At 39.0% G+C, this 16714-nt stretch overlaps 1 protein-coding gene across 1 annotated transcript in view; it reads left to right on the forward strand.

Annotated features, from left to right (window-relative positions):
* Positions 1–16714, forward strand: part of KCNMA1 (potassium calcium-activated channel subfamily M alpha 1) — a 299458-nt gene that overhangs the window by 55392 nt on the left and 227352 nt on the right. The window contains exons 7-9 of the mRNA XM_044659039.1: positions 2084–2189; positions 3807–3889; positions 9855–9924. Coding sequence (XP_044514974.1) covers positions 2084–2189; positions 3807–3889; positions 9855–9924 — 259 coding nt within the window. The remainder of the gene's footprint in view (positions 1–2083; positions 2190–3806; positions 3890–9854; positions 9925–16714) is intronic.

Consider the following 16714-nt stretch of genomic DNA (forward strand, 5'->3'; position numbering starts at 1 on the left):
GTCAACCATTCATTCAGGAAGAACTTCTTAAAAGTCTTCTGTGGAAAAGGCACTGTGCTAGGATCCTACAAAAAGAGGAAAAGCATGGTTTCTGCACACAAAGAACATATGCGCTATTAGGGAGGCATACAATAGACAAAAATAAATACACTCAAAATTTGCACACTGTAATTTTTACAGGGAAAACCTAAGCACTTAGGTGGTTGGGGAAAATCCTTATGAAGGAGGTAGCACCTAACTACCCCTTGAAAGGAAAAAGGAATTCCAGCAGGCATCCAATCAGAACAAAAAGAGATCTCTCTCAAAGAACACTCTCTTCCTCCTTCCTTTCTCACACTTTCTCTCATTCCCTAGGTCTAGTCTAGACAAGCGCCAATTAAAGATTGATATTGGTCAAGAGCTAAATGCCTAAATGTGCAGACCAGTTGTTCCAAGACTTTTCTGTAATTGGAGCTAGACCTTCTAAGACATTACATTTCTGTAATGGAGTTAGACCTCATCCATCTATCATTGGCTCCACTTGATCTAGAAAAGTCAAATATGTGGCCCATTTATATTATTCCAGACCAGATTAAAATGTAGTTCTTATCTGATTTTAATGTGTCAGTGTATTAATAAAACAAACAAAAGAAACATATAAAGATGTGGTTTTTTTAAGCCACTATGTGGTGGTCAGGGATCCTTAAGTATGATTTAGTGGTGCCTGTTTCTACTTTAGTTTGGCTTCACTATCTTAGATCACTTTGTATCCTTCTCCCTAGCCCCTAGCTCTAAATTGTTGAGCCTCTGATCCAGCTGGGCCTTGAAAAGATAATCATTGTGGCCACCAATTTCCTCAATTCGAGGAGACTTCCTACTGAGGATGGTAGAATCATAAATTTAGAGATGGAAGAAGATTTAAAGGTCAAATAATCCAACTCCCTCACTTGACATGAGTCCAAAGGGGCAAAAGGATTTGTCCAAGGTCATACAGGTAATAGGTAGTGGACCAGACTTTTTTAGAAGTATTCTTTTGAACCTTAGTCTTGTTTGTAGAACTCCCCTGCCAAAAAAGTAGACCTATTATATGGAGGAATTAAAAAGACATGACCAAAGGTCAGGATAGGATGAATTGAAAAGTGCTTATAAATCTGTAGTCTAAGGGCCAGGACACTGGGCTAGAGTCAGGAGATTCCTATTGGCTGTAGCATTCCCATCTGTAAAATGGTAATTTAACAAAATTGGCATATCTACTTCCTTCTATTCTGGATAAATTGAGTACATAGCTATTTACATGATAACAATAATAATAATTTCCATTAGAATTTAAACTCCACAATAGCAGAGACCATTTTGCCTTTGTTTTGATTTCCCAGCCCTCAACAAAGTACCTGCCACGTAATCCTTGAATCTTTTTTTATTTTAAATTTACTTATTTATTTTTGTTTGTTACAGTAAAATTTAAGTAATTATATTATAAATCAGTAATTATCAATAATACTATCTAGAAAAAGTAGATCATTAAAGAATAGACATATAGCAAACCGCCATATATATGTACATATATATATACATACAGAATATATTACAATAAAAATATTATCGTAACCTTCGGTTTGATAAAAGTATAGATTCAAGCTTTTGGGATAAGAACTCACTATTTGGTAAAAATTAGTGGGAAAATTGGAAAATCATGCTTGGATCTTTTTGGCAGACTTAAAGGCAGGGAAGTTCGGAGAATGAAAAGATATGCTTTCTATTGGGAGTCAAGCAACCTTCCTTTATTGCAGATATATCATTTACTAGTCTATTTAACTACCTTTCAAAGGCTCTTTCCCTGGGGTTCTTAGTATGTGGACCAGTCCTGAGGTCATGTGTGTTTCATTGATGACTCAGAAGTTTAGAGTATCGCCTGTTCCTTAGATTATATGTCAAGGTTTCAGGTCACCCAAGCCTTCTACCAATGATGTGGCATGTGGTAGTTTTGAAAGGGGACAGACCTTACTTTCTAAGCCTCTCTTGAGAAAGTTGGGCAGTAAAAAAGTCTTAAAAGCGAGAAAACCAGAGATTTGCTGAGAGATTATTCTTTTCTTTCCTTCCACAGTATTTCCCCAAACTTGGAGCTTGAAGCTCTGTTTAAACGTCACTTTACTCAGGTGGAATTTTATCAAGGATCAGTCCTCAATCCACATGACCTGGCAAGAGTCAAGGTAAGGCACAATTGACTGCTTCAGCTTTCAAAACAATTCAGTGAGCATAGGTGGCTGGTGAGAGCCCAGAGCGGTGGTTCTGGGAAAAGACTGACCACACACAAAACTACCCAATCCTTCAGCCTACAGTCAGTGGACCTTTTTGTCAGTATGTAGGGAAAGCAGCAATTGGAGGAGATCTTAAGATTTTAGAGGTGATGCCTCTTATGAGATGAACCAAAGCTCAGTTTTAATAAATATCCTGCATGTCCTGAGAACAGTGACTGATAGAGAATAGGAAGAGGAAAATCTTTGTTCTTTCCCCTGGAATATCATATATTTGGAAAAAGTCCTAATCAAATTTTCTCCCATTTCTGTTTGTTTGTTTCCTCCTGCAGAGGGCATACAAGCCTAATTGGCCTGAGTTAAATAAAAGAGACCAATATTTAGACTCAAGGATCTGATTCCAAGTTAATAGAGAACATGAGTTCAAATCTGGCCTTTGACATTTGTTACTTCTATGACCTTGGTCAAGTCACTTAATTTATGTTAATGAGAAAATTTGCTGCCCTCTTAAGTTTCTCCCAGCTCTACATCCACAATACTTTAAACCCAAGGTAATTCTCCTCTGAAGAAGTCCTCTTTGACTTAATGGCATTTCGACTTTGATTATCCTCTCCTGAAGAGACAATTAAGTAGTATTACAATAATAAAAATCAGGAAGGGGGCAGGTATTCAGGAAACAAATGGCATCTTAATTTCTTTGTTGTTTTTTTTTCCACTGAGAAACTGACCTATCAGTTTCTGATATGCTATCATACCTCAAGGTAACTGATAACATGCTTCTGGAAGCAAGATATATCCACTGCCAATGACTAAGTCACTTGAATTCCGAACTCTAAAGGGTTAAGAGACAAAAGTGATGCAGTAAGAGCTGACTTTCTGTGAATATCACACCCTCAGCAAAGGTATATCCAACGGATCAGTGCTGCCTAAATTTCTGAGTTTTCCCCTCTCTTCATCCCCTACTTGATAGATGGAGAGAAGTTGTTGAGTCTCTTTGCCTTCACTTTCCTGTGGGGGGGGAAAAGAGAGGCCAAGCAGCAGCTAGGGGACTCAGCAGATCGAGGGCCAGGCCTAGAGAGGGGAGGTCCTAGGTTCAAATCTGGCTTCAGATACTTCCTAGCTGTGTGACCCTGGGCAAGTCACTTAACCCCAATTGCTCAGCCCTTAATACTCTTCTGCCTTAGAACTAATAATTTGTATTGATTCTAAGATGGAAGGTAAGAGTTTAAAAAAAAAAAAAAGACGATAATGCAGCCAGTAAAGAAAGAAGAAAAGAGGATATACGACTTAATTAATTGCTTGTTAAATAAATTGGAGGAGGGTGGATGCAAATCATTATGCAAAACAAAAAGTATAATTATCAAGGTGCGTGTCACGCAATCCAACAAGATGAAATGTTTACATTCTACCAGGAACTCACAGCCTACACTCTTAAGTAAAACTATAATCTCCTATGTGCTTGCTCTCCTCTGTGAAGTGCCAGGTTCCCCAAGAGCTGTCAAGAGAGAGAAATCGCAAACAAGACTAACTATTTTTATGTTTGTGCTTTATTATTTTCCTTTGGTGCCTTAGATAGAGTCAGCAGATGCATGCCTGATCCTTGCCAATAAATACTGCGCTGACCCGGATGCTGAAGATGCCTCCAACATAATGAGGTAACCATGGAGAAGCGAGGGAGAGGGGGTGGGCTCTTTGGGTGCTGTCCTCTTTTTCTACTTTATATGTCTCTAGGAAGTACCAGCTCTCCTGAGTAGTCCTTCTTTCCCTTCTTCTCTTTAAATTTTTTAAAAGTTTATTTATTTATTTTAGAAGATTTTTCCATAGTGACATGAATCATGTTCTTTCCCTCCCCTTCTTCCACCCCCTTCCCATAGCAAACAACCTTCTTTCCCTTCTGAAGCTTGAATTTCCTCTCTGTTTGAGATAAGGCTGGTGGCTTGTTAGCCATCATTATAGTAGCATGTTTTTTTGTTTTGTTTTTTTTTTTAAACCCTTGTACTTCGGTGTATTGTCTCATAGGTGGAAGATTGGTAAGGGTGGGCAATGGGGGTCAAGTGACTCGCCCAGGGTCACACAGCTGGGAAGTGGCTGAGGCCGGGTTTGAACCTAGGACCTCTAGTAGCATGTTTTTGTGGCCTTGGGAGCTATCAAAGTCAAAGAAATGTGAGGATGAGAAATGTCAGGTCAAGCTCCAGAAGGGGAAGGGGGGTTCAGAAAAGGAGCCTAGACTGTGGGAAAGTAACATGGTATATGCTGGGTTCAAATCCCAACTCTACCAATTATAACCTGTGTAATCAAGGGCAAGTCACTTTGGTTCCCTCATCTATAAAATTAGGGGGCTGTACTGGGTGATCTCTACTCTCTTTTCTAGTCCTGCGTCTATGATTTATGATTATTTTGAACATGAATGATATTTGATAAATGATAAATTGATGGTTTTCCACTGAACTAGAAAGTAACCAAAGTAGTTAGGTGTGAGTGCACACACACACACACACACACACACACACGTGTGATAGTGACCCAAGAGTATCTAAATCATCTAATATCTACTCTAATTCCAGTTTAATATTTGAGTCTCTCTATTGGAAATAATGGAGGAATCCATGACCATTAGACTTGGTAGATATATTCTAAGGAGTTGCCTGAGGTAACTGCTATAGAAATTAATGGACATGCTCAGGCAATATTACCACAGTCAAAGGCCAAATTCCTTAAAGGCAGCTAGGTGGTTCAGTGGACTTGAAGTCAGGAAGACCTGAGTTCAGATCCAGCCTCATACCAACTATGCAACCTCAGGCAAGTTATTTAACCCTCTGATTGCCTTATCCTCATCTGCAAAATGTGGAAAATAATAGCGCCTACCTCTCAAAGTTGTTATGAAGATAAAAGGAGATAATATTTGTAAAGCACTTTGCAAGCCTCAAATCATTATATAAATGCTAGTTATCATCATCACCATCATCATCATCATCATCATCATCATCATTATTATTATTATTATTATTATTATTATTATTATTATTATTATCCACTCATTATGGCTTTCTACACCATGGTGAAAGGAGGGAGAACTGGATTGGGAGGTCATCACCCTGAAGTGATCACACTTAACTTTGACAAGTCACTCAATCTCCCTTTGCCTCCTTCTTTCTTCTGTTTAAGAGAGAATGGATTAGGTAGCCTGGAAGTTTCCTTCTTTCTCCAAAACTATGTTCTTATGGATGTATGTTAGATTTTGAGTTATCCTTAGGACTGTATTCCAGATAGCCCTTTTGTAGCTTTTTGTTCCAAGTAAATTCCCCTCCAAGGACTCCAGATATGTGCCACTCTCCCTTCCCCAAATCTAAAAGTAAGTTTGAAAAGACAATTGAGAACAATCTGGATGAGGGAGGAGTCAAACACAAATATTTCATCGTTGTTAGATTCCAATGGACATTTTCCATCATTTTGAAGATCCATTTTATTTCCCAGAGAGTGTTACTCAGCCTTTCAATGTTGGATAGATCTGCGTGCCTTCTTCTCCAGAAATATGGTTAATGTATGAAAGGCATAATACTTTAGCATTCCTCTCATCTCTTTAATCAGTTGTCCCAAAAGACAGGAGCTTTCCTGTTTCTAGAAATTGGTGCTAAGCAATGATGAGATAAGGTTGGTCTGATGTATTTAGGAGGGAATAGACCCTCCTATCAACATCTGACCATGGTGTCTTGACAGGGGAGCCTCTGAGGATCTTTCCATTCCTCTCACTTTTCTTAAGCAAATTAACAAATGTGCCTGCCTATTGAAGTCAGTCAATGGAGGCATTAACTCACTTTCTTAATCAGGACCTTACTAAGCTTCTCCTTTCATACTTTATGTATATATATTTTTGCCTGCTTTCTTTCTACCCTTCCACACAGACCCTACTGCACTCAGTAGAAACAAGATTGTAGAGACCTTTGTGTGAAGAGCCTACCTTACAGAACTGGAGTATCCACCCCTGTACACACTGGCAACCCCATCTCACTTGTTTTCCTTGAATATTTTCTTAGTTGTTTTAATGGATAAAATGCAAACTTCCAAAGTAATAATAAAATAAATCTCATTGTCTAAGGACCAATTCAATTGAGAATGTCTCTTAACATCAGGACAAAGTCCAGGAGAGAAATCCTGGGATGACTTTCTTTTCGGTATGCCACCTGGAAGATCACTGAGATCCAAGGGTGATTGGCATGATGCCAAGGCATAAAAATCATTTAGCCTAAATGAAAGCCACTTCTAGTTAAAGTAAACAAATAGCCTGATATTTTTTCTTTGGGGCCAGGGCAGCAAAAGGAGTGTGGGAAATGTTGGGCTAAAAATTAGTTCTACTTTTCTTTCTTTCCTTTTCTTTCTTGTACCTAAAAGACTAAGGAAACAGTGTCTCTTTTACCCTCTTAAGATGAAAATAGGAAATATCCATTTGAAATTGGCTTGCTTAGAAAGCTGACCAATGTTTATGAGCTGATCTTGTTGGGATGATTGGGGCCTCTTGTTCCTTGAATTATAAATAGGAACAGACACAATGCATTTTCAAAAACAAAATTATATCCTTTAAGAACAAAATCCTAGTGTAAATTTGTTCAGGGAGAAATCTTGTTATATGCACCTTTCTCAAATGCACATTTATAAGCTTTTAGGAGAACACTAACTCCTTGGCTGAGTCATCCCCACTTCCCCCATCCCTCCCACCTCAACCTTTCCTCTGTACAATATGGTTTATACATTTTCTTAAAAGAAATGAAATGTGGTCCATTTAAGAAAACACAGACTAAGGTATCTGACAGTGACTTTGGGTGGGAGGGAGACCACTTAATCAATCCATTTCCATAAAGACTTGAAGAGTTGACTAGCAAAATAGGTGTCTGATGTCAAATTCTATTTTCCTGATCTCTCCATTTCAAAAGTAATATGCATCCCTGTTTGGACTCCTGGAACAGCTAGTTATAACAATGACTTAGAGATCTGGATGTACTTTTAATTTTTACTAAACACTATTATGTCTTATGTCTCATTTGCAATTCCTCTTAACAAACTAGATAGTTCACCTGGAGAGGGGGTTTTATCCCCATTGTCCAGTGCAGGGTGAGGTTAAATGTTTTACCTAACTACTATCAGAGCTTAGGGATCTGATATCTCTTCCAGGCCTCCTCTCCCTCTAGTCCACTGTGAAGCAGAATTACATATAGGATGGGATGAATAGTTTACTCTGAATAGAGAAAGATGGAAGTCTTAGAGAGAGGAGATTCCCAAGAACCTATGGTGATTCTCAGCCTGAGCCTTTGCTCATTAAAATTCATGAGAAGTACTCTTTTAGACAGACCACTGAGAGTCACAGAATCTCCCTGTGGAGACCTCTAGTCCAACCCATATCATAACAAAGATCCCCTCTAAAATATACCTAAGAAGTGGCCATCTTATCCCAAAGACTTCTAGAGAAGGAAATTACCTCCCTCCAGAGGCAGCCCATTCCACTGAAGAACCATTGTTGGCTTACTCCAAGCCCAAATCTGGCTCACAGCAAAGTCTGCCCAAAGTTCTCCTGTTTCCATGAGGCAGTCATTCTCTTCCTTTACTATGAGAAAAAAATAAGGACAATGGATAGTGGCAATAGATACTAATAAAGAAGGGGTTTCCAACTCTATATCTATGATCTGATGATCTGGATTTTTTGTTTGTTGGGAGGGGTTTTTGGATATGATTAAAGTTTTTAAGGTTCAACTGGTTGGAGTGATTGTCAAAACCAATAAAAAAGAAAATCTCATTCAAGCTAACACCTTATCTGGATGGGTAGGATTACTTTTTACATTTCAACTAATTCTAGGGTTAGCAGGAATGAAAAGGGGCTTTCAAAGTCAGAGGCATTTAGTCCATTCATGCATAAACTAAGATGCATGGGTAGGAAGTGCTTTCATTAAAGCCACAAACCTAGGTAAATAGAAGCCAAGCTAGGACCAGAAAAAAGGAAGGGCTTTCCGCAGGGGAGGAATGTCACATTCCCTTTTTCTTAGAGGAAAGAGCTAGGAGAAATGGAGAAAAATCCAAAAGAGACAAATTTAGACTTAATCTATGGGAAAACAAAAATAAAAACAAAACAATTCAACCAGAGCTATGCAAAAGTGGAAGAGCTGCCTCACTGAATTCCTTCTCCGGAGACATATTTAAGTAAAGGATAGATGACTCTTTATTGGGGAGGTTGTAGAGGAGATGATAGGCCTTGGGGGAGTACCTTTTTATTCTCAGATTCTTTGAACCCAGGTCTTCTGAACACCCTAGTCTAGTTTGTTTTCTCTTTATTCTCTAAAACTGTTTCAGGCTGTTTATGTTTTGCTACTTTTCTAAGGCTGACCTTGGTGTTCCTTGTAACTATTTCATCTAGCTTGAAATATCAGAGGTGAAAATGTTGGTGTAATTGGGAGGGGGACGGTCTATAGTGTGATTTGCTTTTTAATGTATTTTCTCTCCTTCTCTCTTTTCTTAATCTGGGAATGACTAGTTGCCAGCCTCCATTTGTTCCAATTTAAAAAATCTAGTTGGTGTTATCATAGTAATAACTCATAGCTACTCTAGTCCTTCCTCTCTCAATTCAAGAATTCACCAATAACAAATTATTAATAATAATTATTAATCACCTACTGTGTTCAAAGCACTGTGCCAGGTACAGAGATACAAAGATGAAACCAATTAAGATATAGTTCTCAACAAGTTTACATTCAATTCTTAAGTCAGTTAATAAACATTTATTAAGCACCTACTATGGACCAGGCACTGTGCTAAGTGTTATGGAATCCAAAGAAAGGGGAAAAGTCTCTGCTCTCAAGGGGCTCTTGGTTTAATGAGAGAAAGTATACACAGGATAAATTGGAAATTATCAACAGAGGGAAGGCACTAGAATTAACAGGAAATCAGAAAAAGCTTCCTGTGAAAGGGAGGATTTTATCTGGGACTTGAAGGAAAACAAGAGATAAAATGATGAGGGAGAACATTGCCAGTTAGGGAACTTGGTATCTATAGAACTAATAATGGTATAAAGTCATGAATATTCTGGGTAAAGAAGAAATTTGTTTGAGGCCATCTAAGGAAGAAGAGAACTTGATTAACCTGGGAAGTCAAAGAAGGCTTTAAAGAGGAAGTAACACCTAAACATGCTTTAAAGAAAATAAGAATTCTGAGAATCAGAGATGGGAGGAGAGTGCCAGCTAGACTTAGAAGAATGTCTAGAAGTAGGACCATAGATAGCATCCTGGCTATAAATCTAGAAAGAACTTCTAGATCAGAGATTCTTAGCTTTTTGCATATTGTGGACTCCTTTGGTAGTCTGATGAATCCTATGTACTTGTCAGAATAATTGTTAACATGTATAAGATAAAATGCATTGAATTATAAAGGAAGCCAATTATATTAAAATACAGTAATGAGAATATATATTTTTTTAAGCCAGCTACAATACCTGGGACTGCCCAGGTTAAGAATCTCTATCTTGATCATCTAGTCCAATCACTTCATTTTAAAGATGAAGGAAACAATGGGGTGGCACTAAAGGTTTTAGAGCAAGAGAGTCAAATAGAGAGACCTCAGCCTCGATTCTTTCTTTTGTAGAGTCATTTCCATAAAGAACTACCATCCGAAGATCAGAATTATCACCCAGATGCTTCAGTATCACAACAAGGTAAGGAAGTGAGAGCCTGCTTCTCACATGAGGATATAAACATGGAACCCACCAGTAGTGTTCTGGTTGATATTTAACAACTGGTTCCCTGGGGGTGGGGGCAGAAAGAACACACAATATATTTTTAAGTTTAATTTGTATTAACATTTGCCCCATTACTTTTTTTTAGTCTAGACAATCAGAACAATAAATCATGCCTGGTTTGTAGATTTTGCCAGTTTCCAACATATAATGGTCATACTGAAAATCTGACAGTCTATTCTTGAGATGTGGTTCAAAATGGCCCCAGACCACCTATGGCTCCCACTTTCTACTTTGGCCCTATACTGCCAAAAGAGTATTATGGGGAAAAAAGTGGCATGATAGGTAACAACAGCTTCTCTGGAAAATTCCTTCTGCTTAAATAACTAGATATCACTGAGTGTAAAGGATCTTTGTTCATAAAAACAGCTAGCATTTATATAGCACTTAAGGCATACAAAGTTCTTTATGCACATTATTTAATCTTTGATACAATTCTGTGAAATGAATGCTGCAAAGGTTATTATCCTCATTTTGCATATGTGGAAATTAAGGCTCAGAGAATCTAATTAATTTATCTGTGGTAGCTAAGTGGTAGCATGTACAGTGCAATAGATCTGGAGTCAGGAAGACCTGAGTTCAAATTGGTATTGGAGCACACTCACTAGCTGTGTGACCCTGGAGAGAATCACTTCACCTCTGTTTCTCTCAGTTTCCTCATCCCTAAAATGGGGATAATAATAGTCTCTCCCTCCTAGGGTTGTTGTGAGGATCAAATGAGATCATTTGTCATTGTCAAGTGCTTAGCACAATACTGGGTATCCAGTAAATGCAATATAAATGTAAGCTATCATTTCTATTTTGTTATGTCACATCTCTATTATTCACCTGCTCACATGTTCCTTCTGTAAGTTTCCACTTTGTAAGGAGCTTTTGACCATTCCCAGATTACATTTTTTGAAAAGTACCCAACTCCCCTCACTTATGTGTTTCATTCATTCAACATCAAGGCAACGAGTAGCATCTGTGTTCTCAGTGCTATGTATCCCATTCTTGTGGAGAATACAAAAAAGAAAAGCTAGAAGGGACCCTGCCTTCAAGGAACTTATAGTCAATGCATAGAAGCAAGGGACACATTCTGAAACATTCAATTACACTGTAACGGCGCTGTCCAAAGCTATAAGACCTATAGGACCCAGTGATATAAGAATAAGTATGGTGTGAATGGAATGACCAGTTTTTAATGAATTTCTGAACCCCCCAAAGATATGAACTAGAGGGAATGTAACAGAAGGAGGTTTTGGATTGGCAAACATGATCCCTGTGGTCTCATTTAACACTGAGATATTTTGAGTGTGTGGACTGAGAATGTGGAACACGGTTCACCCCAAATAAAGTTTAGAATGAGCAGAGTTCCTCCTCAGGCAATTTAAAAAATAAGTATATAATTTCTTAAGATGTATAGTCCAGGAGAGTGCATATATATGTGAGGTTCAGGGGATATTGGTAAAATTGAATTTTTCAGTTTCTTTTTTCTGTTCTCTTGTGATTTGTTTATCCACAAATCAGAGCCCAATCTCTCTTCTCAAAAGCAATATTTTTCCATTTAGTCAGCTCCCAGGAAAACAGCTTTTGGGGAGGGAAAGTAGCTGGTGACTCCTTTCTCTATTTGAGACTTAGTAGCTTATCTTAGAAATGAGTCCTAAAGACTGGATGCTTTTATATACCTGGGTCCAGGTGTCCTAGTTGAACACAACAACTCCCTGCTGGATCAGGAGTGAGAGTGATCCCCATCATCCAGGCCTCATTCCCTACATAACAAGCTATATGATGACCCAGAGATGACTCCATTCTGCCAATTGCAGCAGCCCCATGCCATTATTTCTTAATTGCTGGCAAATGATGACCCATTTTTGCCATGTGGGAGCCCACTGGAGGCCATTCTTTTGAGTGTATCCTGCTGTCGGTGATTGGCCCTCTGCTCAGAGATCACTGCCACTGCCAACCATTACCCAGCCCTCAGCAGGTGGCTGTTTTTCTGCAATTCAACATTACATGGCAAGCAGGTTTGGTGGTGGCCACGCAAGGTCATATTCATCTGTCTGTGTCTTGAAAACCAGGACAACCCTGAACTAAGCACATGGAGATAATACCAGTAACTAACCAGCCCCAATTTGCAGAAGCTCCTGGGTTGGAGATCAGTAGGTAGTGATGCTCCATGGAACTTTCCCTAGTGTTGGAATTTTCCTGGCTTTGAACTTGACACTGATGGATGATGTTAATAGGGAACTAGATGGTGACAGTGTCCAAGTCAGAGAGCCCTCCCTTCTGTTGATGGTTATTTATTTTAGCAATTTAAACTTTAGTTGGGCTAGATTTTTTTTCTCTCTCTCTCTCTCTCTCTCTCTCCCTCCCTCCCTCCTCCTCCTTCTCTCTCTCCTTCTCTCTTCTCTCCCCTCTCCTGTTCTCTCTCTTTCTCTCTCTCTCTCTCTCTCTCTCTCTCTCTCTCTCTCTCTCTCTCTGTTTTAAAGCAGATTTAGACTGCATGGGAATAATAATGCTACATATTTGGAAAGGGGTTTTGGCTCCTTTAAATTAGAAACAAAGCTAGGATTTTTTTAATGCATTCAACTGAATTTGAGTGAAATGATTCTTGTCAAACCTAAAGCAACTCCACCAGCCCACTACAGTTTGGAGCCTGAGCCTGTCCATGGCTACTTTCATCTTCAACATCTCTTACAAATGTAAACTATATAAATTGTTCAGAAATAATAGAGGGCATCTCCCTTCCATTCTTACTTGCCCAAAGCTTGATTTCTTTTTAGTCTTTTAGTCCCAATTTATTTGGGTCCTGGGGCTACGCAAAAATCAAAGATTGAGACTTTAGCCAGGCGAGTCAGAAACATAAAAGCACTATGTCCTGATGGCAGAACTTCTGAGATTTCTAAACAGAGAGGGGAGAATTGGCTTTGACAGTTACCCAGACTCCTTTTTCCACCCAACCGAGTGCCAAGGAAATGCCTCAGGACTGCCAATACATTGTTACCAGAGCCATCTTCAAGAGGAGAGGTAGAGAAGCTGAGAGGGGCTGTGATCTTGGCATCTAACCTTGGCATTCCTACTCCTCATCCAGTCACCCTGCTGAGCAGCACAGTCAACTAAAAGTAGCCATAGGCTAAGGTCAAGCTTATCAGTGCTTTGCCCAACTTCCCACTGTAGTACAATGGAAGAAATTATGGTTATGGAATATGGAACCTGAACTCAAATTCAGCCTATGAAGCTGTGTGACCTTGGGTGACTCACAACCTCCAAGGACCTAAATTTCTGGGAAAAGGGCTGTCTCAGTGCCCCTCATTTCCACATGATCCAGAATAGTCAGTCAGGTATACATTTTTAATGCCATCAATAGGAAAGCAAGCCTGCCCTTCAAATATCATTATAATAATCCTTTGTATTTGTATGATACTTGGTAGTTTTTCACTTATTTTATCTTCTTTGACTCAGGAAATATTTAATGTAATGAGCATTGATTAAATACCTACTATGTACCAGATGTACCATTCTAGGTGCCACCCACTATCTGTTGCATAGTGGGGATATTCTGGACCACAGGTCAGGAAGACCTGTTTTTGGATTGCCTCTTTGCCTCTTCTTAGATGTATGGCTGAGCAAGTCGCTTCATCTATCTGATCCTTAGTGTGATGTACAAAATCCCTAAAAACTATAGATAGGTTGTGCTCCGTGTCTGAAACCAAAGGTCCTTAACAATAAGAATGTGCAATGTAAAAACAATCAGACAAAAGCAACAATAAAAATGTAGTCCCTGCCCTCAGGGATCTTAAAGCCAAGGGGTGGAGAATGCTTCATCTCCTCATAGAACATTAAGCAACTCTCAGCACTGGGGCATAATTGTTGCAGGAAAAGTTAGGTCAATCCCAGTGTGTAGAAACTTGTGTGATGTAGAGTGAGTTTTTAAGCAAATGCTCTCAGCAAGAAGTACTAACAGCCCTAGTCTCTCCTCTATCTTAATTCATGGACCCATTGACCTAGCAGTAGATTCAGAGAGGAAGCTGAAGAGAAGGAATTGTTGGTCCCCAAAAGCGATTACTCTTTGCCAGCCTGAAAAGCATCCAAGGCACCACATTTGTTTCTCTGAAGGAAAAGCCTGATGCCATCAGACACAGTCCACTCTCACCATGAAGGACTTTCAGTTCCTCAAGGAAGGATTCTTGATGTGAATTGGTCTTGCTCATTTAGCTCCCTAATAAAGATGGGGATGGTGAGGATGGTCATTGGCATAAAGCACAGTGATGCTGTATTTAGTTGTAGCTTGAGCTATTCCACTCCTGTTAATACTGATTCTTAATTTAAACCTTTCAAAGTGTTTTGACATGGCCATTTAATTAGATGTTAACCCACTTGTTAACCCACTTAATTTTATCTGCAAAACAGGAAGGGATAATGCTATTATTTTTATTTTGCACATGAGAAAATTGAGATCATGAATCTATGCCTGAAAGGGGCCTCAGAGTCTATCTAGAACAACCTCTTCTCATTATAGTTGAGGAAATTGAGGTTTAAAGAGCTTAAACTGATTTTATCAAAGCTATTTAGAGAGTAAGAACTGGTGGCAGGACTTGAACACAGGTCTTCTGACTCTAGAGCCAAAATATCTTTCCCATGTACTAAGGGACAGATTAAAAAATACCAATATTTGAAGTCATAGCACAAGTCTGGGCTAAGACCAATATTTAACACCATCAGATTGCTCATTCCCCACTTCCATCCCCTTCAGCAGACACTCAATTCTAGTGAGACATTTTTTCTCCCTCTTCAATGCCCTGCTGTTTTCTCCTTTGAGAACATCACTCTTTATTTTCCAAGATATCAAAGTGGAGGCAGCTGGACTTTGAGACAAAAACTCAGGATTTTGAATCCTGACTTGACCAGGTTGCCATTTTAAATTAAAGAATTACTATTTAAAGATAAATTTTATAAATACAATTTATGTTAAATTCCCCTTCCTTTCCAATTATATCCTTTCTCCACTGCCCAAAGAACCATTCCTTGTAATGAAGAATTAAAAAAATAAATTCCCAAAACAAACATAGCAATTAAGATTAACAGTCTGCACAGTGTTCCACACCCTGAGTCCTCCGCCACTCCAGTAATAGGAAGGGTAGGAGGTAGATTTTTTTTAACCTTTTCTTTGTACTCAAGCATAAGTCTTTAATTTTTGTTAATTTTGTTAATAATAAGTCATATTAGGGGGACGGGTAGGTACCTCAGTGAATAGAGAGTCAGACTTGGAGTCAGGAGGTCCTGGGTTCAAATATAACCTCAGCTGTTTCCTAGCTGTGTGACCCTGGGTAAGTCAATTAACCCCAGTTTCCTAGCCCTGGCTTTGTTTGAATTGATCCGAAGACAGACAGTAATGGTTTTAAAAAATCACACTTGTTTAGCTCTCTGATTCCTAAGGCCTTTTTTCACCTGGTAAGGGAGGTAGTGAAATATCATCTCATACAAAGAAACTGAAGCTCAGCCACATTAAGGTTCTTTTGCAGAATCCCGTAGAAAGTGATTAAAGCATTAGAACCTGGCCTCAAAAACAATTTTCTTTTGCCAGTGTGGTTTTTTCCGCCCCCACATCACTCTGACATGTAGAGGAATTGCCCTAAGTTACAAAAGTGACTGGTAAATCAGGACTAGAATCTAGGCCTCCCCACACTCTCAATTCAATTCTTTTCCTACATCCTACAATTGAGGTAAGGGCCATGTACATTGTCACTGGAGGGAAGCTTCTGGCCTTGCCTTTGGGGAATAAATGTAGTTTCTAAATTAGGGGATTTGTCTCCAGGCTCCCGTGCTTCTCTTTGAGTACTTTCTACCAAGCCAAGATTTCTTTCCATTAAAGATGCCAAAAAAAAAGGTAGAAACTCATAATGTGAATCCCCAGGGTAGATCATCATCTTTTTGTTTCATTGGCGCAGTTTTCCTTCCCTGTCCCCATCCTCCACCCCCATCCTCACCTCACTCGGTGATTGGAGAAAGTGTGCTAGCCAACAGAAGGGGCAAAGGAAGCCCCAAGTAATGGAACTAACTTGAATTTCACATGTAATGACATGTAAAATATGTCTAAACAAAGAACTCAAACCAGATGGAAAAGTAAAGGGCTGGCAGTCAGAGACTTGGGTTATGAGTGAGAGGACTGGGAAAAAAGTTCTTTCTATTTTGACAAGCACATGGAACTTAGAGGGATCCTCTAAGTGGGACCACCACCCCATTTTAAATTAAAGAAACCTTGATGATCATATCTCACCCATCTGCAGTAATGATCACAAGATTCCTTTAACTCCATAATAGATGCATTTATTGGTCACTGAAGGTCCAGTGGCATGATTTCTTACGTCCCTAAGAGCTTGTGTAGAAGACCTCTGAAATCCTTCCAGTACTAAATCTATGGTCCTATATTTCACCAGGATTCTTGGAAAATTTAAGCTCAAATTCATCTCATTACTTAATTTATCCTATTTTAAAATATCACCAAAAGTCAATGCTAGCAGTGACCTGAGATAACATCAAATCAAATGTAGCCTTCTTGAGGGTAGGAAGCATTTTGTATTTTCATTCTAAATCTCTAGTGCTTGGCAAAGCTCCTGACATAGGGTGGATGCTTAATAAGTGCTCAGTGCAAGTTTACATGATTGTTTAGTTTAATTGAATCTCCTTGATTATACATTTAAGGACAATAATTATTGGGGAGTTGGAA

Source organism: Gracilinanus agilis, chromosome 2 (genome assembly GCF_016433145.1).
Source record: "Gracilinanus agilis isolate LMUSP501 chromosome 2, AgileGrace, whole genome shotgun sequence".
NCBI classification, from domain to species: Eukaryota; Metazoa; Chordata; class Mammalia; order Didelphimorphia; family Didelphidae; genus Gracilinanus; species Gracilinanus agilis.